The sequence below is a fragment of the Hipposideros armiger genome, unplaced genomic scaffold (assembly GCF_001890085.2).
Source record: "Hipposideros armiger isolate ML-2016 unplaced genomic scaffold, ASM189008v1 scaffold_559, whole genome shotgun sequence".
In the NCBI taxonomy this organism is placed as follows: Eukaryota; Metazoa; Chordata; class Mammalia; order Chiroptera; family Hipposideridae; genus Hipposideros; species Hipposideros armiger.
The window spans coordinates 946,286-968,905 of record NW_017731909.1 but is presented as its reverse complement, the minus strand read 5'-3'; the positions used below and the strand labels follow the sequence as shown (position 1 = coordinate 968,905).

The following is a 22,620-nucleotide window of genomic DNA, read 5'->3' as shown; positions in this document are numbered from 1 at the left end:
GGTTCTGATGCAAATTTCCAATCACCTTAGTAATAATATGCTTGCTTACCAGCTTAGAGAAAGTGAGGATGGTGGGACGCATGTGTCTTAAAACAAAATATTTGTTTTATTTTGCCTTTGTCCTTGTTGATTTTAAGAATCACTATAGAAACAATAACGTATTTCTTCTATTTTGGACACTGAATTATAATTTACTATTTCACAAAAATGTAAATACATGTTTTATTAGCCCACGTACGAATGCTTTGTGCCAGAATTTGACAATTCATATTCCAAGGGAATATTCCAAGGATCTAGGCGAAAATTGTTTTGATCATTTAAGAAAACCTACCCTCTAAATCTACATTTTACTTGCTGTTGAGATACTGACTTCAAATACCGTACAGTGTCCCTCACAGCTCAGTTTATTTTTGGATATTGGTGAACTTTTCAAATATGAATTCTATTTATAACAAGTAAGTATCCAAATAAAAAATTATTATCTTCCATACTCACTTTTGGAATATCAATTATGAAACTTTGTACGACACCTTGGGGCATAAATCAGATGAAAGAAGACAGGAAGATAATATGAAAATACCAGTGGTCTCACTACCTTGCCATGGTTGTATTCCTTCCCAGAAGCCTGTTAGTAAGCCAGGCATGTATATCAGGGGAATTGAGGTGCCATCATCCGTACTTCCTACCTCATGTGAATAGCACCTTTAGCCTTTAGCTCAATTGTCTGAATGTTATTATATTTTCCTTCCACTGTGTTGAGTGAAATCAAGCATCCTTTAATGTTAATTTCTAGCTATTGAAGTTGTAATATTGGGCCTTGAAGACAACATTTCTTCTCATTTGACTTTTTTTTAATCTGTTAAGCACAAACCAAAATGAAAAAAAAAAATTAAAAAAAACAAAGACTACCAGCAATCAGTGGCACATTGATGGGTCCTGATACTTTTGGGTCAGTCCATTGAAATCTGACTGCTTACTATTGTAAATCTAACATATGACAGTAAAAATATTTTAAAGATAATTAGCTTTAAAAGTGGCCTTAGAAGTGCCTCTGCAGAATGGAATATCTTCATCTGCTGTTTCCCCATTGAACTAATTCTAGACTTTCCTACAACTTTAAAAATCAAAATAAAATACCAGTCTTGTTTAGTCATAGAAAAATCCCACGTGAAGAACAATCACACTTAATGAGAAAAGTAAAAATTAAGGGAAGCTTTATAGGTCACATGTCTTAAGTGCCACATAACCCAGAGTTCTGTTGTTCTTGTTGTTTTTAAGAGTCACTATAGAAACAATAACATGGTATTTGTTCTATTTTGACATAAAATACACCAAATTATAATTTACTCTTTCACCAAAATGTAAATATGTGTTTTATTAGCCCAACTGTGAACACTTAATGCCAGAACTTGACAATTCATACTCCAAAGGGATTTCAAAAGGAAAGGTCAGAATTCATACAGACATGTAGGTAATTCATAACATTTTACCCAGTGGAAATTTTATAATTCACAAATGCTGAAAATGCAAACTTCTTTTACTGTTAATAGGATTAATCCTCTCCACACACCTCCTCAAAAAAGCTAATGCATTTTATAAAGTATAAGGTATTTTTTAGTATTAAAGGAAAGACTCCTCAATTAGAAAACTAAGCATTTTTTCATATTCAAAATGTACATAAGTACGTGTCATTTTATCTTTGTTACAGGTTTTTCAAGTAGTACATTCTATGCAATTAGTAATATTTTGGAGAAAAGCTCATTTATCATCGGATGGTTTACAAAATATTGATCAATTCAGTCATTCTAGCTTGAATAGCACTCCCCAAAGTCTCTCATTTCACTTTCTTCCCAGAAATATACCAACAAGATGATTGAAAATCTGAATCTACTAGTGGGTTGTCCAAGATCATTTCTGAAATGCCAGTTGAATATACGTACATATAGGCATCCATATAGACCTCTACACATACAATCCATAAGGTGCCTAAGCAGATTATCTCTTCTTCCTCCAGAAAAGCTATAGGGACTTCCGGTTGCAGGGTGTATTGGAAGGCACACTGAACAGCAAGACCTACGATACTCTGCACAGACGGTTAACAGTGGAGGAGGCTACAGCCTCTGTTTCCGAAGGAGGAGGACTTCAGGGCATCACCATGAAAGACAGCGACGAAGAGGAAGAAGAAGGCTGATGATGTGCAGCCCTATAGAAGAAAAGAGGACCTTGGCATTGTTTCTTTTGTTCATTGTCCTTGTTGTTACATTGTTTGGCCAAATAAAACTGCTTGTATTTCACTCTACATTTAAAAAAATAAACCTGGAAGCAGATATAAAGGGGAAAATACCAATTTTGGGGGTTTTGTTTTGTTTGTTTGTTTGTTTGTTTGTTTGTTTGTTTGTTTGTTTGTTTGTTTGTTTGTTTTTAACAAGGTCTGTCTCTTTTGTGTAGCTTGACCTCAAATGAGCTTTGGCTTTGTGATTAAAATGTGCACTTTTTTTTTTAGTTGACTTTTTTTTTCTGTCATCACATCAAAGGAGTGTCCTGTGTGTGAATAGAATATGTATTTCTCATAATACAATATTGTGAGAAGAAACTACTTCTAATCACTGTTCCAGCTCTATCATACCCGTGTTAAAACAGTCTGTATTTAACATTTTATCATGTATGTGCAAAGTTTGTTTTGCAGTTAATTTGCCATTGTTGTGATGTATGTAAAATGTTAACCTTGGTTGTTCGTACTCTGAACTGGTCTTCAGGTGTATTCCTGGGCTTACAGGACCGCCAAACCTAAACATAGATAGATTATTCATTGGGCTTGTGTCCTGTTCTGCTCTGAACATTTCTTCTATCAAGTGTAAAAAATCCCAAAGTGTGGGCTAGTAAGTGTGCTGGCATCAACATACTTTATTCTCCTACTTATAACAGCTTCCAGGCAATAAAAGTCCATTTAGTCATAACCAGTTCTGTATTTATTAGACATTTAGATTAAATGCAGTAAAAAAGAATGTTTGCAGTATTATAAACATCTCAACAATTTGGCTCTGTGCTTTGTTATTTTTGTCTTGTTTACAATCAAATTCGTAAAAGATATTAACACAGCTTTGCACCTAGTAGGCAACACATTTTGCTAAAAGAGATATGACAGCGTATTTCATGGCAAAGGTCATGTTGACTATATCCTCATATATTGTGTATTATTAGTTACCATTAGCAATTAATGGTAACTAATAATGAGTAAGATGAGGAATGCTAGTAATGTTAACTAGTAATTGACATGTTCAAGTTATTTCTTCCCCCAAAGTATTTTCTTGCAACAACTTTGAAAGATAAATAATAGTATTATGCTTTATAATGTGTCTGTAGTTTTTATTTTTGTACTTTTTTCCTAAAATATGCTGGCATACTGGGCTACTGCATTCACTCATAAATAATATTTAAATGAAGTAAGTTAATGCAAAATAAGTGGAATTATCCCTGAATTACATAAACCTAAGTCCCGAAATTTTGGAAGTGAAACAACTTGTTGGATCTCCAAATTCACTCTCCCATTGGTGGTGTAAGTGGTCTCTAGGTACCCAGACTAGCGCACAAAAATCTGTGTATTCCACAGTTATTATATAATGTCATTTCAGCTCAATTTCTGGGTCCTAGAGGTAAGCGACCCTGTGATAAACATGAAAGGAGATTTCTCCCCCTTTCCTGGGTTAGAGATGAGCTCTACCACCTCTCAGGATTTTTTAAAGGCAGCTTGTGTGGGAATGCTCACCTTCCCTGTGTTTTCCACCCTCAGGCTCAGTAGTGTCCTTTCCTTAAGCCCTGGGGTGTCCTGTGTGCTCCCCTAGACTCCCCAAGCTTGCTGCTTCCTGCACAGTTCAAATTGCTCTATGCTTGGAAATTACCCACCCTTCTTTTCCTTTAAATAAAATGTCAATTTCCTTGATACAGCTCATCTCAAGAGTAATTGACCCATTTTGTCCTCAAGTATGAATGATTGTTAACTGCCCTCCTTAGCCGTGTGTGTGTGTGTGTGTGTGTGTGTGTGTGTGTGTGTGTGTGACTGTCTAGCCAATAGAATTCAGAAATGAAGGGGAATACATGTATTTGAGGGGAGAGTACTTGGGGTCAGCAGGAGGTTTTTGCTGATGGCCTACCCTATTTAACCTGCCTGCTGGTTCTATTTGCCGGTCAGCATCTTGGAGCTTCTCTTTAGATTTGGGTGTTCTCTGCTCCTGCCCTTCTCTACCCAGGTTTCTAAAAGCTCCTTCCCAGCCCAACCTCCAGTGGCTCCTGCAGTGAGGACAACAGCAGTCAAGGGCAGGGAGAGGAGGTGCTCACAGTTTTATGAAAACTAACTGGACTCTCCTTGGAGCCACACAGAAAGGTGTGTAAAGGGAAATGTACTCTATATACTCACTCTGTAAAAGAATGAAAAGTTTTTGGTTTTGTGCCCAGAAATGTTCTTTAACATACATAACTGCAAATTGCTTGAAATGACTTAATAATTGTTCATTGGGGTGTGTAACTGTTAGGGTGAGTGCCCAAGCATCTGTCTATTAGAGGAAGCCAAGTGTTGTTATTCTTTAAAAAGTTATTTTTTAAAAAACAAATTTAATTGAAACCTAACAAGTCTTGCAACGAATGATTTTTGAAATGAAAATCATTTTTAACTCAAAAGAACTAGCTTTACCCTCCTAAATAGCTTTGGGGAAGGGCTAAAAAGTACATTCTTTGCACAGTTTGGTGAATGACGCTGGAGTAAATAACATACAGTCTAATGTCCAGCCGGGATGCGCGCGCTAAGTAACACGTCTAGAAGGAAAATTTGTCCACATACTTGCAGGAGAAAAATCATAATAATGCCTTTTCCCGGAAAAGGAAATACCCACCTAGAGCTTAAGGTAAACCTCTTGGCTCCAGCTGTGGGTCGTTCTTGCATTCGCGGATTTTTCTACTTGAATTCCCCCTTTAGTTCTTGTTCATTGCCCCTCTCTGGAGAAAGGGTTTCCTGCTACTTTTGCATTAACCACCCCCGTGCAAATTGCCTCGGGGCTCCCCCCAACTCCTCGCCACCTCTGCCCCCAAGGTCATAGCCGGACCTCGCGGCGACCAAGGATGAGAGTGTCCGCGAGCCCTGGAAAGTGTGTTGGAACGGCAAACAGGTCACACGACCATCGCTGCTCCTGGAGTCCCGAAACCCCTGCTGCCGCGTTCTGTCCCCCGCCCCACAAAACCCGTCGGGACCCCAAGCCTGGGCTCCGGGTGCGCAGGCGCTCGTGGGATCCCCACGGCCCCGGGCACAGCCCCGGCCTTCCAAGCCCATTCTGCCACGCGTTTGGCAGAAGGACCCGAGGGAGAGAGTAGAGCGACAGCGTGGTTGGTTTCTGTTTCTTATTCCGAAAACAGAAAATGGAAATTTCCCGGTCCGGGTCCCTAAAGGGAGGTGATAGATCGATGATCCAGAGAGATGTTCACGCGCGGCTGGCGGCGGAGCATTTACTCGTCCGGAGAGCAACCTAGTTGGCCCCGCGCGCTCGGTGTCGCTCTCCTCCCAGCAATCCCAACCCCCATCGCCAACCCCGGTTGGTTTTGTGCGGACTTGGAGGTCGGGTCTGCGGAGGGGTCGAAAGGGCTGTGCTCAACCTGTCTTTACATTGAGTCTCCCTCCCACCCCATGCCCGGGTCCTATGCAGGGAGACGCCGTGAGGAGTGGGTCTCCTTTTCCCCTCAAGCCTTGCTCGCTGGAGGGCAGGAACCTTCGGGAAAGGCCCGCAGTTCAGTTGGCCCCAGTACTTTGCTGCAGATGGAGTCGAGCCCAGGGACCAGGGCGGCCAGGCGGATGTGAAGAGGCGCTGGGACCCCGCAGCAGCGACGTCCCCGAAGCGCGCGGCAGGGCAGGTGCCCCCGCAGGGAGCTCGGGGTGAGGCTTTCCCCCTAATATTGGCTGCAGGATGGGGTGCGGAGCTTCCTTAAGCTGCAATCTCTGTGACATGAAGTAAGATACTTAAGGGAGCAGAGGCGGGTACGAGCTCTGAGCTCCAGAAGTCATGCGTGACGGTCACCGCTGCCTCCTCCGTGTCAATATGTGATTATTTTAAGGCAGAAGTGGGGCACTGGAGTTTGAGCGTGTACCGAAAGAAGAGGAAGTGAGCAAAGAAGAATTCGATGTGTTTTCCAAACGAAGAAGACCCCTGATTTAAAGAACTACCCAGAAAAGGGTGCACGTGACACAACTTGGGGAGCAGCCCTGAAGAGCCAAGGCCTTGGAGTCAGAAAAGCCCGGGTTTGAATCCTAATGGCTGCCCCTGTTCTTAGTGTCTGAGCTCTGTGGCCTCTCTGTAAAATGGCACTTAATAAGGAGGGGGGCTGCAAGGATTAGAGGCATGTTACAAGTTGTGGCCATTATTAACTGTATTTTTTTTAAATTAGGAATGGAGTTAGGAGACATTGTGAGAGGCCTGCCTCTGCCAAGCCACCTCTCACCGACCATTCTTCCGGGGTTGGCACAGAGTCCTTCTAGAATAGATCACAGTCAGCTCGGTGGCTTCAGCCCGCCCCGGGCGTGTAAGTGGACTGGCTAAAATTGTCCAGTTCCGGGCTTATATATCCCGTCACCCTAGTGGGAGGAGAGGAGGGGAGGGGGTGGGGCAAGCCGACTTCTCTCTCCAGAGTGGGCCCGCATTGCTGAGAGAGAGCTGCCCCTGGAGCTGCATTTGGGAAGGGAGGCCGCTGAGACCTGTCATTGGATCCACATGAAGACGATGTTGACAAGGGCTGTGAAACCGGTCGGGTATGGTCCGGGAGGTGCCAAACCACAAGCGAGGAATCCCAGGCCCCGGCCTGTGTGCCCAGTGGGTTGCATTCAAGAGTTTCTGGGACAAATTGGTGTTCATTCATATTTTCCAAAGTTTAAGGAGGCCTAGAATGGAAGCCTGCGTCTCAGACCAGAGATGCTTGGAAAAGGCGAAGCAGGACCGGGAGAGCATTAGAGGAGGCTGCACCCCCACCCCTGCGCCCCAAGGTGACCTCAATTGCGACAGAAGGACCAAAACGCTTAGGGCTATACAGCCAGTCCTGCCCCGGTGTGCTGAACTGACAGCCCTTCGAGGCTGTCGGTACAACACTAATAGCGTGGAGGCCCAGCGCCGTGCGGAGGGCGCGCCCCTGGGTCCCGACCCAGCACATCTGTGGCGAGGGAGACGCGCGCCCTGATGGAGCTGGGGCCAGGCACGCGGCGGCCTGGAGGAGGCAGAAACTGATCACTTGCGAAAGGAGGTGATATGGCACCCTGCTTTGGGCGGGGGCTAGAAGTGGGGGTTTTTTGTTTTGTTTCGTTTTATGTCGGAGAGATGTTCACCATCTCCATCAAACCCCTAAAGGCAGCTTGCCTACAGCTTCTGAGTTCCAGGTCGAGGGAACAAGGTTCCACCCCAGCCGCCTAACTCCAGAATACCATGAGGCTATTCATCTCCCTGTACTTTGCAATATTACATTAAGGGTAGCTGTATTTGTGTGCTTATTTGTGGGCAATAAAAAAAATTAGCAAATAAACATATGCTAGATTTGTCCCCAATTTCCTTCCACGCTGTCCTTCCCTAGGATCAGTGGGTCTCTGGTCAGCGAGGAAGGGAAGAGTTGATTTCAAACTCAAGAGCTGTTAGGCGGAGTAGTTACTCTTCCCCAGGCCCTGGCACAGGCTTGTGTATGGAGTCTCTACACGCAGTATGTGCCTTTACAAAAATTGAAAGTGGAGAACTAAATTACTTCCCTTTCTGCTTGAATCAATTCTGGTTTGCCTTTTCACACAACCTGCCCCCTGACACCCCACAAGTAATGCCTCTGGCGTGGGATTGGCAGAAAGAAAACTTTAAATGCTGAGGATTGTTGTTGCCAACATTTCCTTAAAATGACAAGCAAGCAAAACTAAGTGTTACTTTGGAAGGAGATTTTGGTTGGGAGGTAGAAAAAGTTCCATTAAAAAGGAGTTACATTGTCAAAGGTCGGAACCCAACAGAACTGGATTTCAAACAGTGGAAAGTGAAACATGTAAGGCCAGGGTAGCAGCAGATTGTGGCAAGAGAAGGGCTTTTGTTACGTCCTCTCCCCCCCCCAATTCCCCGAGCAAAGCTGGATAATAATTTTTAAAACACACTTCAAAGTTGCTGTATTGAAGAAGCTCATTCATTGTCATTCATTCCAACTGCCCAGTTTTTTGTTACATTTTGTGATTGCTAGGTGAGTTCTTTCATATCATTAGGAGTCTATCAGAAAGTTGATTAATTTTAGAAATGCATAACTGCTTCTAAAGAGATGAAATCTTTCATCAAGCTGGGATTTTTGAAAGGCTTTTGTGAAATGTTAATGCGTGAATCTACAGAAGAAAATGTTCCCTGGGGTATTCAGGACTGAACTGTGAGAGAGCCGGCCCCCAAAGATAAGGAAAGTCCTCGAAGTTGTAAGAAAATAACTCAGGAAGTGTGATTCTTTATGTGTACTTTAACGTTTCCATGCAGATCACCAGAAATCAAATCCCTGAGCAGAAGGGTTGTTTTTAAATCCAGTTGTCTGAAAAAATACTGTGGAGAAATTTATAGCTTAACTTTTTAACAAGGTGATCGCTAGCCTTTCATATGTAAAGTAGTTTTATGTTTAAATCTCTTTTCAATCTCAAAGCTGCCAGAGAGTGAGGTGGGCTTTGATTTAGTCCCATTTTACAGAAAAACAATTCAAGACAAAGGGGAACTACCACAGTCTGTGGTTAACAAGGAGTCCACTAGCTGTGTGGCCTCCCCAAGCTTGTGCACCCGGGCTAGGGGACCGTGCGGGAAATTGGCTTCATTTATTCCAGCCATCAAAATGTCTGGGACAAATTGGTAGGAGGACTTAGAAAGAACTTTCTTAGAAAGGAGGAAAGGTTGCTCTTGATTTCAACAGCTGACTGAAGAATCCAGCGTTAAAGGGGTGGTAGGAGACCCAGGGGAGGAAAGGGGATTGATTATATTTTACTCCTTATGGGCAGCAGCTGGGATCCAGGTAGGGGCAGAATTCACTGCACACTTCAAAAAAAATGGACCTTAACTCCCCCTAAGTTCCTGCCCATACAGGTTTAATTAAAAGCTCTAAAAATGAATCGAAACAACTGCAAACTACCGATGGATGAGATTGAATGTCAGAGAATATGGTCAACTTTGCACATGGGTTTTGCAGAGAAAAGGGAAACAGGAACAACAGTAAGATATAGAAGGCAGAGAGGAAGGGGACGAAAGACTTCGGTTTCTGATGCCAGCGATCACTGCCCCCACACCTAAACCAGAGGGGAGGGGGTCCACCCACTGCTGGACCGCTGGACGCACTTGGCAGAGGCACATCGCAAAACCAAAGAGTACCAGGACCGCTGTGGCCCTCATGGCTAATAAAAGGGGACACTGGGATCCCACAAACCTTGTCCCTTGACTTCCTCTTTGCCCCTGCGCTCCACAGAGAATCATTAAGAAAACCGGTCGTAGGGCTCCCGATTTTGAATTTACTAGTGACATTTGAGATGCGGGGTTGCGGAGGGTGGGGGGCGGGAGGAGGTGTTTGTGAAGGGATCTAATCTTATAGGCAGCGACTGCAATCCTGTATGTTTTGTAGCTGCCACGTTTCACTTTTCCATCTTATATTTGAGTTGGCCAGTTCGAGCCCGCTTGACAGATATGTCTCTCAGTAGATGTGGCCTTCATATGTTTGGGGAAATAATAAATTGCAATTTCCTGTTCATATTAAAGGATATTGACTTTGCTTTCTCAAATAAAACGTTGATGTCAGCCAAATAAAAGGGGAACAAATCCTTTGGAAAATAAGGGATCCCAGCTATTCGCATGTCCGCCGCCTGTTGAACACAGCAAACCCTCTTAATTTTTAAAACTCCTTTTGCCGTTAGTCAGAAATCGAAATCAGAATCATGAAAGCCAATTCCTCTTTCTCTCCCTTTTTCTCCCCCTCTGCCTATCCCTTCAACAGTGGTGTGAAAGTTCAGGTATTCTCTGTCATGAGTAAAAAGCTCTGGAAATCTGCTAAAGTGCCAACACTGGGAACATATCCAGGCCCATGGTGCGAAAATGGAGTATGTGCTGTTGAATTATTATTTTTGTCCTTGAAGTTTACAACTACGCCCTTATATTATGTAAATTTCTGAGAAGCTGTGAATCACAGGGTTAGGTAGAGGAGGTTTTCTTTCCCGCTCCGTTTGCAGCAGGAACAGACCCCATTCAACTCTTTGAATGATTCACAGCCTCGTTTCTTCTTCCGGCTTTTTACCCAGAACCACCTTCCCTCCCCACTCTCGACCCTGCGGACCTGCAGGGTCGCAGGGCCGCCACCCCAGCCCCTGGAGCAGCGTTTGTGACGTCAGCCAGCCGGCCCCTTGAGGTCACCGCGGTTCTCTGTTGCCAGCATCAACACCGACGCGGGGCGCTTAACGCTTCACGGCGTTTCTTGTACCTTCTTCCTCAGCGAGACCAATGGGAGACTCTGAGGGCGGACCCACTGTTGGTGGAATTCTAAGAATTAACTGAACTTAAAAAAAAAAAAAAAGCTGGTGGGGAGAGAAAAAGGAAAATGGCATCCAAATGAATCCAAACTAAGAAAGCAATAATGTAACTTTGTAAGAGTTAGCAAGATGCCTTAATGAGGGATCAAGCCTCTTGGGGTTTTCTCAGCATGGATGTTAAGGCTCAACTCTTGAAACCTGACGAGCGCCTGTCGTATCTGGTCTGAGAAAGCCGGAGAGAGGGAGGGGGTGGGTCACAGGGGAGCATCCGCCCCCACCAAGAAAAGGCGGCCGGGCGGGCAGGGGCTGCGAGTGTCCTCCTCTTCAGGACCAGCTCGAGGTGGCCGCGGGGGTTTTGTGCTCTGAGGCCACTACCCCGTCTCCTCTTTGAGAAGAACAGCTTGACAGAGAGCTCAGGGACGGGAATGAAAAAATAAAGTGGGGGGTGGGGCCAAGATGGGACGGTGTAAGGGAAGCGTCTTAAAGAGGTGCATCTAGTTACAGAGTTCTCTCGCTTTTCCCGGGGCCGTCAGGAAACACCAAGCAGTTCTAAGTACTGGTCAAACGTTTTGGAGGGTTCGCAGGGGCGGGAAGGGGGTGGGCACACAAATACAGCACAAGACAACGGACACGGTTTTTGGAGGCGATGCTCGGAGGTGCCCCACCCCCGTTAAAAATTGGCTTAAGGAAGTGTTTTCCGGAAACTCCAAATGACAGGCAAAACTAATAAAAAGACGCTAGTTCCTTCTTGGGCGTGCCCAGCGTCAAGCTTTTTTTCCTTTCACCTGCCATCTAGATTAAATGACCCTTCAGTGACACCCTGAGTCGGCAAAGCGCGTCTGTTAGCGAACGTCATGTTCAAAAACTTTTCTAACAGGACTTCTCGGCCATCTGTTCCTGGGTCTTTAAACCCGATCCTGCACCCCCTCCGGAAACTCTTTGGAGTTTCCCCTCCTTCTCCCAGCCTGAGAGGAGGGGGTGGGGCCGCCGCGGAATCCATTGGGGTGCAGCGGAGAAGGGAGGGGCGCGATCCAGACCTCCGGGCCTGCAGGGGCACTGGCGGGCGGGAGGCCAGTGGCCAGAAGGTCCGGGGCGGCGACAGCGCGGCGCTGGCGGACCCGGGAACGGGAGGCTTCGCCAGGGCCCGGGAGCCCCGCGGGACGCGCGCCACGCAGCCGGCGGGCGGAGAGGGCAGGAGGGCGCCCAGCTCCTAGCCCCCTCCCAGTGACTGGAGCCACCGCCCCAGGTCCCTCCAGGCCGTCTCCCTGAGCCTGGTCGCACAAGGCCTTGCCAACGTCATTTGAGTTGTTTAGGACTCGGGAGCAAGGACCAATAAGTGCAGAGCCCGGCCGGGGAGAGTTGTCAGCTTCTCTGTTTCATTTCGGGTTTTGGTTAAATGGCTCTGCTCGCGGCACCGCATCGTGAGTGAGGCGGGGCGCCTCGGCTCCCTCAGCGGGAACACGGTTCCCCTCCGAGGCCAGGGCCAGGGCAGCTGAGGTCGCAGCGGAATGGAGGTCCAGGTGGCCGCGGGCGACGTGTCCGCGCGGGACGCTCCCAGGCGGGAGCGACCGACGGCCGGGGTCCAGGAGGTAACTGAATTTATAAACGGCTCTCAGAGATTTCTACTCAAGGATTTTAATTTACCTCGATTGCTTCTCCATTTTTTAAAAGCTTGGTGTTTGTTCTATGTTATTTGAATCGTTGACTTTTATTTCACGGGAAATAAGGGAGAAAGGCCGAAAATAACATTAAAACTGCGCTAAACCTTGTGGGTAGTATCAAGGAAAGAGTTGCGCTGTGTGTTGAATAGTCTTTATTTTGACCATCAAGTGAGTTTTTAAAATTATCTGGGGATTGCTGCAAAAACGCTCCTCAGCCGATTGGTCTATGCAGCTCTCGGGGTAAGGCCAGAGCGCACATTGACGGTGTCGTCTTCTAATAATTCACTTCCCAGGTTTCAGTGACACCGTTGTAAACTGCAAGCAAAACTTTGGTGTTTTTTGTTGCTTGACTTCTAGGCAGCTCCTTATCTAAGTTGGAGAAATGGGGTTGCTTGTTTATACACTTCTTTTTCCATCAGTCCAGCCTTGAGTCGAAGCCCGGCTGTCCGGAGGGAACACACCTTACAGGCCTGAGGGAACGAATGAGAAAAATCCCAGCATTAGTGGAGGGGCAGAAACAAACCCAAGGCAGGTTATCTGTGTCTGTAAGGCCTGCGGGCTCATTAACAGCTCTCATCTTTGGGGCTCATCATTTACTTTTACAAACTGTTTTCATGTGTAACATTGTTTGGACAAGAATGATTTCACTCGGTTTAAATGAAATACTAATATAAAAGAAAGAATAACAACGAAGGTTTAGAAACAAACAACAAACCACTCTCCTACCTCTCCTTCCCCAAAAGAAAGGACTGAATTAACTGGGTCCCTCCTATGCTCCTGACCTGTGATACTGGCCTTCGCACGCGATCCAAAATTAGCAAGAACTCTTTATTTACTACCAAACTGACTAAAAGCAGACGAGTAGCCTTAAATCAGAACTTGTTACCCACGTGTTTGTTAAATGCTGTAAAGTTAGTTCTCACTGTGGATTCATTAATACCCAACAAGACTCTTTCCTTGAACCTTGCAGACCCTTCCTGTTTGTACCCCATTTCATCACCCCATCTCCATCACACAGCACCAGAAATAACAAAAGACCAGTCGGAGATAAAGACTGAGCAAAACTATAGAAACACTTCGGAATGTTTTTCCTCCCCTAGAAAGAAGGTGCATTGCGTTTGTTGCTATTTATTAAACAAGAAAAAGTGTAGATGAGTCTGAATGTCTGGGGGGGGGTTCCTCAGAATAATAATCTTCTCTCCTTCCTTTAGCTCCAAATAACTAATAAGAAGCAAAGAGAAAGACTGTTGTTTGTGATGAAGAGATGGGGGTCTTGCATGTTGCAAAGGCCTGAAAACCCTGAACACATGACCAGGGATGAATTGGTGCGTGTGGCAGAAGACTGAATATGTTCTAATAGTCCCCAATCCATTTTTTTAGTTTAAAAAAAATTCAACAGTGACTTATTAAGGAAGGCGACATGAAAGGTTATGAGTTATTTGGTCATTGATGGCTCTATTATACTGCCTTTTAAATCAGGTTGAAATAATCTTGACCAGAAATTGCATTTACTAGTGACAGGGATGTAAATACATAGCCTCTAAAAATTATTCAAATTCTTGAGTAACATCAAGAACTCAGCTTAGGGAGCATTGAAATCAAAATGAGATGCCCTAGAAAAAAAGAGAACTTTAAATTCGTTTAGAGGAGTAGAGATTTTTGAAATTTTCTCTGAAGGTCTTAACTCAGAGTTTATCTGCTCTCTCCATATCAAGGACTGCTCTGCTTCCTCGGAACATCTCATGCAGGATAAAGCACACACTTAAAACTCGCCTTCAATATGGATTTAAGTGGGTAGCAGGGCAAATAAATACTGTCTTTCCCGGTTGGAAAGGGGAGGGACCCTTAATCCTCAACACTGATGAAAAAGGGGGGGATTATAGGATTCTGCAAGAAAAGCCAAAGAAACTAAAACTGAGTTTCTGTTTTGTCATTAACAAAACAAACAAGGCTTCCTTGCATTCTTTTGATAAACAATTTTTTAAGTGTTGAAGAGCTTTAAAAGTTTCTGCATTTTCCAATTATGCTCTGCTTTTATTGGTGGGTTTTTGTTGTTGTTCTTGTTTTTCAAATGTGTTTGGGTGGAGGAAAAGTACTGAATAGATTAACAACGAGAGGGAGGCCCTTCCTAAACACATTTTGCATTTTGTTTAAGACAGTCCTTATTTATATAGAGATACCTTTAAAAATGAACGCGTTTTAGGTTACATTTTTAGTGAAAAAAAAAAGCTCATTAACAAATGTTGGAATACCAACACCTGGATTTATAAAGCAACTTTCAGCCTTTAGGATTAGGAAGCTCAGCTGTATGTTTTAAAGGAAGGGAATAATTGCTACTTTGCGATATTTGTTACTCAAATGACACTACACTCTCAAACGCCTGTCAAAAAGGCAAATCGTGAGAAGACCGGTGAACAGCAAACTGCTGAAATACTAACTATGCAAAACATACATACCCCTCAGGCAATAATTTTCCTTTTCAGTTCAGTGTCCACCGAAGGAGAAATTTACAGAGGTCAAATCAAGACTCTTTTGCCGTTAAGGAGGAGTGGGGGAGGGGGACGAGGGGAGAGGGACGGACACGCGACAAACGTAAAGCCAACTGGTGGCATTCAGTCAAGAAGGCAGGTAACACTCGGGAAGCGGGTGAGTTGTACAATTCAGCTGGGCGCTCCAAAGCTTTCCGGAGCCGGGCTGTGTTCGTGCTTCTGTGCTTTTTCCTTGAAGCCTGGCCTTATGTTGCAGGGGTGCCCTAGGAGGGGAACTTTTCGATGTTGGGAAGCTGCAGGTAGGAAAGGAAACCCGATCCGTCCCAAAAGGCAGCAATTAAAGTCTTAACCGCGACCCATCTGTCGTGGGACGACCCCCCACCCCCACCCCTTCCCCTAAAAGCTGTACGGCGCTCTTTGTCTGAGCAGGAGGGGAGGAGACAGGTTTTGCGGCCCCAGCTGCAAACGGAAAGAAAATTTCCAGCCTGGGCGAACGATGGCTGATTGCGTCCCGGCCAAGAACCGCTCTTAAGCGCCGCCGGGGGGTGTAGAGCCTCTTCCCGGATTCGACCCGTGTCCTTTGCCTCTTTCTGCGCTTCTCTACCGCTGCTTCTGTCCTCCCAGCTCGAAGCCACCCCGAGACCTGACACGAGGCACTTCCAGGCCTAGTTGCTAAGGCCGGTCGCATCCAGACCTTTCCCCAACCTGGCCCTATGGTTGCTTTCAACTTCCAATAGGACTCAAGTCTCCTCCCCCATTTCCTCGGCAATTGGGTTTCCCCATCGCCCATCCAGCTGCTGTCCTTCGGCCTTGGGCATTCGGTCCAGCCCTCTCAGCTCGCCGGGCGGGGACCAGCCAGCCCTCACGAAAAGCCGGAGTGAGGGCCCGTGGCAAGTGCTGGGCAATGAGGCAGGGAGGAGGGGACACTTTGAAGTTAATTTCCTCTGTTTGGGGTCCGACTTCGCATTTTAGGGTGGAATTGGCCAGGGGCTCAACAATCCCAGGGCTTCGAGCCGGCTTGCAGCCAGCCTCCCACTGCCGAGCCTTTCCAGGGCTCCTGCAGGAAGAGGACGCCCACACCCGCTTGGCTCGATGTCGGGCACCCGCCACCACCCGTTCTACACGCACCCACTCGGAGGTAACTCACCAGGTAGATGCCACCCTGGGTTGCGACGGGCGGCCACTCACAGGAGGGTGCAGGACGCAAGGCTCTAACGGGCACCTCTGCGCTCTTCCTCCGTCTCCAGGCGAGGGTTCGCAACGGCAGAGTTCTCCCAGCGCAGCCGCCAGTTCCCCGCCAAGTCCCGGCACACCTGGATCTGCAAGGTCGCCGGCTTGCAAAGGGGAGTGACAGGGAGGGCGCGCGCCGCTGCTCCCTGCGCGCCCTGGGCCGCGCCCGCCTAGATGGCGAGAACCCGCGCAGACGGAGTCGAAGCCACTGGAGTCTTCCGGGAACACTCCCTGCACTCCACCGCTCCTCCCTGGGAGTTTTGGCCGAGGCGCCACACATGGAGGAAGGCTGGATGGGGGGCGTTCCAGGAGCATGGTCTCCAAGAGTTCTGGGAGGCGGCAGCGTGGCTGTGGCCAGGATTGGCTCGCTGGCGGGTCTCTGTGCTCGCCGCCGGGCGTTGTACACAAATCCTAGCTGCAGCCTGCGCCGCTTTGAGGAGGCTTGCGGATACCCGCAGTACGGAGGTTGTGGGGGAGGGAACCAATAAGTTGTTTCCCTTCTCCGCTCTACATTCAGAACTTAAAATGCTGCGAGAGAGCTCTAGTGAGCGCAGGTGCTTAAAGAAATACTCTTTCCGGGGCTCTCAATGGCAACGCATAAAGCGCGCGCGCGTCTGTTTGTGTGTAGCGGGGGTGGGGTCCGGCCCTAGTCGAGGTTTCTTTTGGCATGACACCCGCTTATTCCTTGCACCTCAACTTTGTGGACGGAGCGTATGTCACATCGTCGAATTTACAAAACCACAAACACCTAACAAGCCTCCCAAGGCCTTTAATTCTCAGGGCCGTTTGGGGAGGCCAGTTACCTGCTGGCGTCTTCCAAATGGTCCAAACTCAGTTCGAGCCGCCAGGACTCCCGGATGCCGGGAGCACTCAGCCCCCTTTTCTTTCCCTGAGGGCAAGAAAGAGCTGCATAGGAGGCAGCATGGCCCAGACCCCCGCCCAGCTCCCGCCGGCGGAATCTTGCGGGGAAAGCTGGGATTTCGCTGCCGCTGACATCCTGGCCGCGGCTTTCTGGAGCTTGGCGTTTGATAAATATAGCCTGGCGTTTGCCCCTGAATTAGACTCCGTTTCCTTATTTAGCTTTTGCACAATGATTTTAGATGATGTCACTTAGAGCTAAACGAGAAAATTGATCTCAGATTTGCTTGGCCTCTAAAGCCTGGTTAAGCAGATTGAGAATTAAAAAGACAGAGGAAAAAGCAAAGAGGTGGGGGGTTGGGGTGGAGGGGAGCGCAGTGTGCGCCCGAGAGTGTGTGCGCGGAGGGGAGGGCGCGCGGCGCCGCGTAGAGCGCCCCCGCCTCCTCTGGGCGGGGGAACCTCACTCACCAATGAAAAGTAGTTACTGACTGCAGAGAAAAAAAAGTTTTCCTGTTGACTGTTGGAAGCGAATTGAGCAATTATCTAGTTTACCTTCTCCTCTTGGAAGTTAACGATTGGCGAGATCTTGGCTGCGTTATTGACACAACACTTTCTATTGATAGAAATAAGTAGTGATTGTCCCCGAGTCATTGGTGCGCCAAGAACTCTGCGATGGGCTGGCAGGAGTCCATTGGGCTGGGCAGGCAGGTTCGGCTGGTGATGCTGGGGAGGAGGAGGCGGAGGCTGCTGGTGGTGATGGTGCCGGTCCCCCTCTCCACAGGTCTGTGAGAAGCAGGGAACAAGGCAACGACAGCGCAGCCCGACCCGGGCTGACGGACGCTGGCGACTCAGACATGGACAGTAGCTGCCACAACGCGACTGCCAAAATGTTAGCGACTGCTCCGGCCCGGGGCAACGTGATGAGCACCTCCAAACCCTTGGCCTTCTCCATCGAACGGATCATGGCGCGCACCCCAGAGCCCAAGGCCCTGCCTGTTCCCCATTTCCTGCAGGGAGCCGTGCCCAAGGGGGACTCCAAGCACTCGCTGCATCTTAACTCGTCGATCCCCTGCATGATTCCCTTCGTGCCTGTGGCGTACGACACGAGCCCCAAGGCGGGAATGACGGGCTCCGAGCCGCGGAAGGCGAGTCTGGAAGCTCCCGCGGCGCCAGCAGCGATGCCGGCAGCGCCTGCGTTCAGCTGCAGCGACCTGCTTAACTGCGCACTGAGTCTCAAGGGCGACCTGGCCCGCGACGCGCTGCCGCTGCAGCAGTACAAGCTGGTAAGGCCGCGTGTGGTCAACCACTCTTCCTTCCACGCCATGGGAGCCCTGTGCTACCTGAATCGAGGCGATGGCCCGTGTCACCCGGCGGCCGGCGTTAACATCCACCCGGTGGCCTCTTACTTCCTCAGTTCCCCTTTGCACCCGCAGCCCAAAACGTATTTAGCCGAAAGGAATAAACTGGTGGTCCCGGCAGTGGAGAAGTACCCCTCGGGAGTAGCTTTCAAAGACTTGTCCCAGGCTCAGCTGCAGCACTACATGAAAGAGAGCGCCCAGCTTCTGTCGGAAAAAATCGCGTTTAAAACCTCTGACTTCAGCCGAGGCTCTCCTAATACGAAGCCCAAAGTTTTCACTTGCGAAGTGTGTGGAAAGGCAAGTACTAAGAAGAAAGGAGGTCTTCCTCCTTCCCTCCCTCTCTCCCGCTTTCTTCCCTCCCTTCTTCCTTTCCTTACTTTTATTTTATTGTTATTATTTGTATGCACTTGTTGTAAGGTGCTCTCCGCCCTCTGCCCGGTTTGATTTCACCGTGCTTGTGGGCTAACCTGTTGTCTATGTGTTTACCTTGAAGGTCTTTAACGCGCACTATAACTTAACCCGTCACATGCCGGTGCACACAGGAGCCAGACCCTTCGTTTGCAAAGTGTGTGGAAAGGGCTTCCGGCAAGCCAGCACCCTGTGCAGGCACAAGATTATTCACACCCAGGTGTGTGCCTCTGTCTCGAGTTCACCTGGTTTACTTCGGAGCGGTTTGTAGAAAAAATGGCTGATAAACTCTTACTCTTTAGCGTAAGGGTTGTTTAAAGCGTGCTGGCTGAACGCGGGGATATGCCGCGTATTGTTTGCCTTTGTTCTGCTACAGAAGCATGAGAGGGAGCATTACTCTGTTTTTGAGTTTGTGGGACTCCACTTAATAACAAAGTACCTTAACTTCTCTGCTTTTCCTCCCTTCTTCTTAGGAAAAACCTCACAAATGTAACCAGTGTGGCAAAGCATTTAATAGAAGTTCCACTTTAAACACGCATACCCGAATACACGCAGGCTACAAACCCTTTGTATGTGAATTCTGTGGCAAAGGATTTCATCAAAAAGGTATTGACCCGGGGAGGCGTTCTCTTGCACGGTATAGTCTTACCGAAAACCCTAATCTTTTCTGGATATTTTAGAAAACATTTTTTTAAAGTGCAGCTAGTTTACTGGCGCATTGGGTTGCCATCCCAACCACCAACCCACAAGTCTCATTAGTCTTAGAGAAAGGCCGTGTTCATATACCAAGGGGATATTTTTCTTAACCGCTTGTTCTTGTTTTACATAATTGGATTAATAAATACATATTAAAACGTGGAGGGACCGGCCTCATAGTTGAGGTTTAAAATTCAGCATGGGGAGAAGAGTGCAGGCCCCCAGCGCAGCCCTGCACCAGCCGTCGGAGCGGTGGCAGCTCTCCCTCTTGCCACATTGTCCTTCGACCCGTGCACTCCTCCCTTTTTCAAGCTCTCTTTTCAGATCCACATCCTTGTCATTTGTCTGTTTCAGGGAATTACAAAAACCACAAGTTGACCCACAGCGGGGAGAAGCAGTTCAAGTGCAATATCTGCAACAAGGCTTTCCACCAGGTTTACAACCTCACCTTCCACATGCACACCCACAACGACAAGAAGCCCTTCACCTGCCCCACGTGCGGCAAGGGCTTCTGCAGGAACTTTGACCTCAAGAAGCACGTCCGCAAGCTGCACGACAGCAGCTTGGGGCTGGCCCGCTCGGCTGCTGGGGAGCCAGGCGCAGACCAGCCTCCTGCTCTGCAGCCGCCGCCCGCCGCGACGCTGCCACCCCCTGGGCCCCTGCAGCCCGGGCTCCATTCCAGCCACCAGTGATCAAGGCCAAAGTCCCTCCCCAGCTACAGCCGGAGTACCTACTACTGAGGCAGCGGCAGAATCGAGGTGGACCTCCCAATCCGAGCTGGTCTGCACAGCCCAGGGCACTTTGGGTCCCACACGTTGGCGCCGACCAGACAAGCCTCTATGTTCCCCGGCTTTTCGCCTCTTGCATGCACCTGCTAAATGTTTCTGTGTATTATATTCTATATAGGCACTAACAATTATGAGGAAATTTGGGGGTTTTGTTTGTTTTCTTTTTCTTTTTTTAATTTGGGAAGGCTGTTCATCTCGGGCGGAGAGGTGGTGTCCGTTTTGTTTTTTAAAAACAAATTCCTGCTGTATTTATTGAGATCTGTATTATCCTACCCGGGAATGCTGCACCGTTTTAATTTTATTATTGTATATACTTCCATTGTGTTGATTCTGCTGGTTCAAGATGCCTGCCGATTGTTTATTATCATTTCCTTTCCCTGAGGTAACAAGCGCCGAGCGTATGTTATATACACAAACGCATAGGTGAGTGTACCTGTACAGGCACATTCCACACCGGGGAGCACAGACACCTGCACACACGTCAGATAAGGGTGGTTCATTATGGATGAATTTGAATTTTAGTTTTGATTCTTGCACGTGAAAATGGATTCATTGACTGTTGGAAATAAATATTTGGAACATGCTTATTTAATCAACAGACTTCAGGACTCTGTACCTGTTATTCAGCTAGCGAGCACTGCTTCTGACCCCGACATCCTTCCTCCTTTTTAAAAAGTTCAACCCTGGGTTAGTATCATCTAACGCTTGATCTGAAAAAAATCACCAAAAACAAACAGTAGTCTCTCCAAATAGTTACACTTTGGTAAAGTAATGACATTTGATAAAGTTTAGAGACGGAAGATGTGGACTTTTATAACAGACGCAATCTGATGCGTTTGAATTCCTCAGTGAAATAGAGACAACCTGTCTAGGTGGTGAGTGTAATATACATCCCCACCCGCATTAAAACCGTGCCGTGTAGAGGGGTATCTATTGTTTGCATCCTGAAGGTATATACTGCCTTGTACACAACTGGCAAAGGACGCCTCTGCGCTTTTAGGTGTGTTTATCTGTTTATAGACCAATATACTTCCATTCAAGGAGGAAACATGGGTGAAAACCAAACTGTGGCGGGTGCCAGGTCCTTGAAATGCTTCAAGTGTTAATCAGCAGCTCCGCTGTGATCTCGGGCTCTGGTGTTTTCTAACTGCAAGTCTCTCCTGTTTTCTTGCCAAAACAGTGAAACAACTGCTAAAGACTTTAATTAAGAGGGGTAATTAGTTCAGATTTATCAAAGCCGGGTTGTTATACTATTAGCTGCTCAGTAGAAGCTGCCAGACAAGCTCCCAGCCCAGCACAGCCATCCCGCAGCAGCGGGGCCACATCTGGGAGAGAGGCTGGGGGGAGCGGGCTGGAGGGGTCCCCGCGGGGCCAGCCCAAGGGGTGCGCCTCGGCCCCTCCCTCGGCCTCCCGCTCCCGCCAGACCCCGCAGCAGCGGTTATCCACAGCGTTTCCGCACCGCGAGCGCAGCCCGGGAGAGCCCCAGGATTTCGTCTCCGCGCCCGGGGCAGTGCGCCCCGACCATGGGAAGAGCTTAGGTGCGAGGAGCCAGTTTCAATGTGCGGTCCCGCCACGCTTTTGTGTGCGGCGCTCAGTGAAACGGGCACGGGGCAGCGACCTGCGGGAAGAAAGACAAGAGATGGGCCGGGGGCACTGCAGGGTCGAGGTGGCGTTTTCCTTAGCAACCAGAGCCCGCATTTCGAGGCAGGGAAGGATTCACCGCTCCGTGTGCCGAGAGCCGACGGCCCGAGGGGCTCCCCGGAGGCCCAAGAAGCAGGAGGCGACCGCGGGCGAGTGGGTGAGCGGTACCCGCAGGACAACCAAGCCATGTCCCACCTGGGCCCCTTTCGGGTTGAGGAAGCCGGGGACTCCGGGCGCGGAGTTGGGCAGCAGCGTTCCCCAGAACTGGGACGTCCTGATTCCACGTGCAGACGTCGGGTCTAGACCCTGCTCTTGTCCCAGGACTCGCGACCTTTGTCATCCACCCACCTCAGGCCCCGTGGCTTTTAAGTCCCAGGTCAGCAATCAGTAAATAGGATCCATACATGTCTGTCTCCCTGACCTCCCTACACCCCACCTTTTCCTTTGCTGAGACCCGATCCGTGTTAGATTTGACTTCGGAAAGGTATGGATAGTTTTGGAATTCCATAGTTGGGTGGATTGCGAATCTGCGTGGCTGGTAGATGGGCCATCTCTCCCTGAACACCGCAGCCGACTGGAAAATCTTGTCCCAGGCCGCTGGCCATGTTCCCACACAGCTGCCCACGTCACAGGGGGAGTTTAGGGAAATGTCCCCTCGTTTTGGAGGTGGCTTAGTCGGATCTTGAAAACATTTGTTCTCTTTGAGTAAATGAAATGAGATCAGGGGCCATTATAAAGGGCAGAAAATGGCCTTTGCTTGTTGAACTTATTCTTAATAATTATTTGAACTTCTCAAAACGCCAGTAAGTAGTTCTTCCTGGCTTTCCAGGTAACTGGAAAAGAAAATGAACATGGTTGAGGAAAATTACTAAACCACAAAATACTTTCAGCCAGGAAGTCCTCATAAGTGACAGTCCCACCTTCTAACACACGCCAATGTGCTTTGACTTACACTGAAGAAAG

At 48.0% G+C, this 22,620-nt stretch overlaps 2 protein-coding genes across 3 annotated transcripts in view; both read left to right on the top strand.

Moving 5' to 3' along the window:
* The window catches only part of CADPS2 (calcium dependent secretion activator 2), a 196,045-nt gene extending 192,096 nt beyond the window's left edge, over window positions 1–3,949 (top strand). Inside the window, exon 24 of the mRNA XM_019623705.1 lies at window positions 2,015–3,949. Coding sequence (XP_019479250.1) covers window positions 2,015–2,191 — 177 coding nt within the window. The 3' untranslated portion in view covers window positions 2,192–3,949. The remainder of the gene's footprint in view (window positions 1–2,014) is intronic.
* Window positions 3,950–17,427: 13,478 nt separating this feature from the next.
* FEZF1 (FEZ family zinc finger 1) lies at window positions 17,428–20,610 on the top strand. 2 transcript variants are annotated; one of them, XM_019623704.1, is made up of 5 exons: window positions 17,554–18,049; window positions 18,200–18,421; window positions 18,618–18,752; window positions 19,006–19,138; window positions 19,583–20,610. In XM_019623704.1, exons 1-5 carry the CDS (start codon window positions 17,621–17,623, stop codon window positions 19,918–19,920), a joined length of 1,257 nt encoding a protein of 418 aa, XP_019479249.1. In that variant the 5' UTR covers window positions 17,554–17,620; the 3' UTR covers window positions 19,921–20,610. The 2 variants fall into 2 exon arrangements, with proteins under 2 accessions (XP_019479247.1, XP_019479249.1); XM_019623702.1 differs by having other exon boundaries at window positions 17,428–18,421.
* The last annotated feature ends 2,010 nt before the right edge of the window (window positions 20,611–22,620 follow it).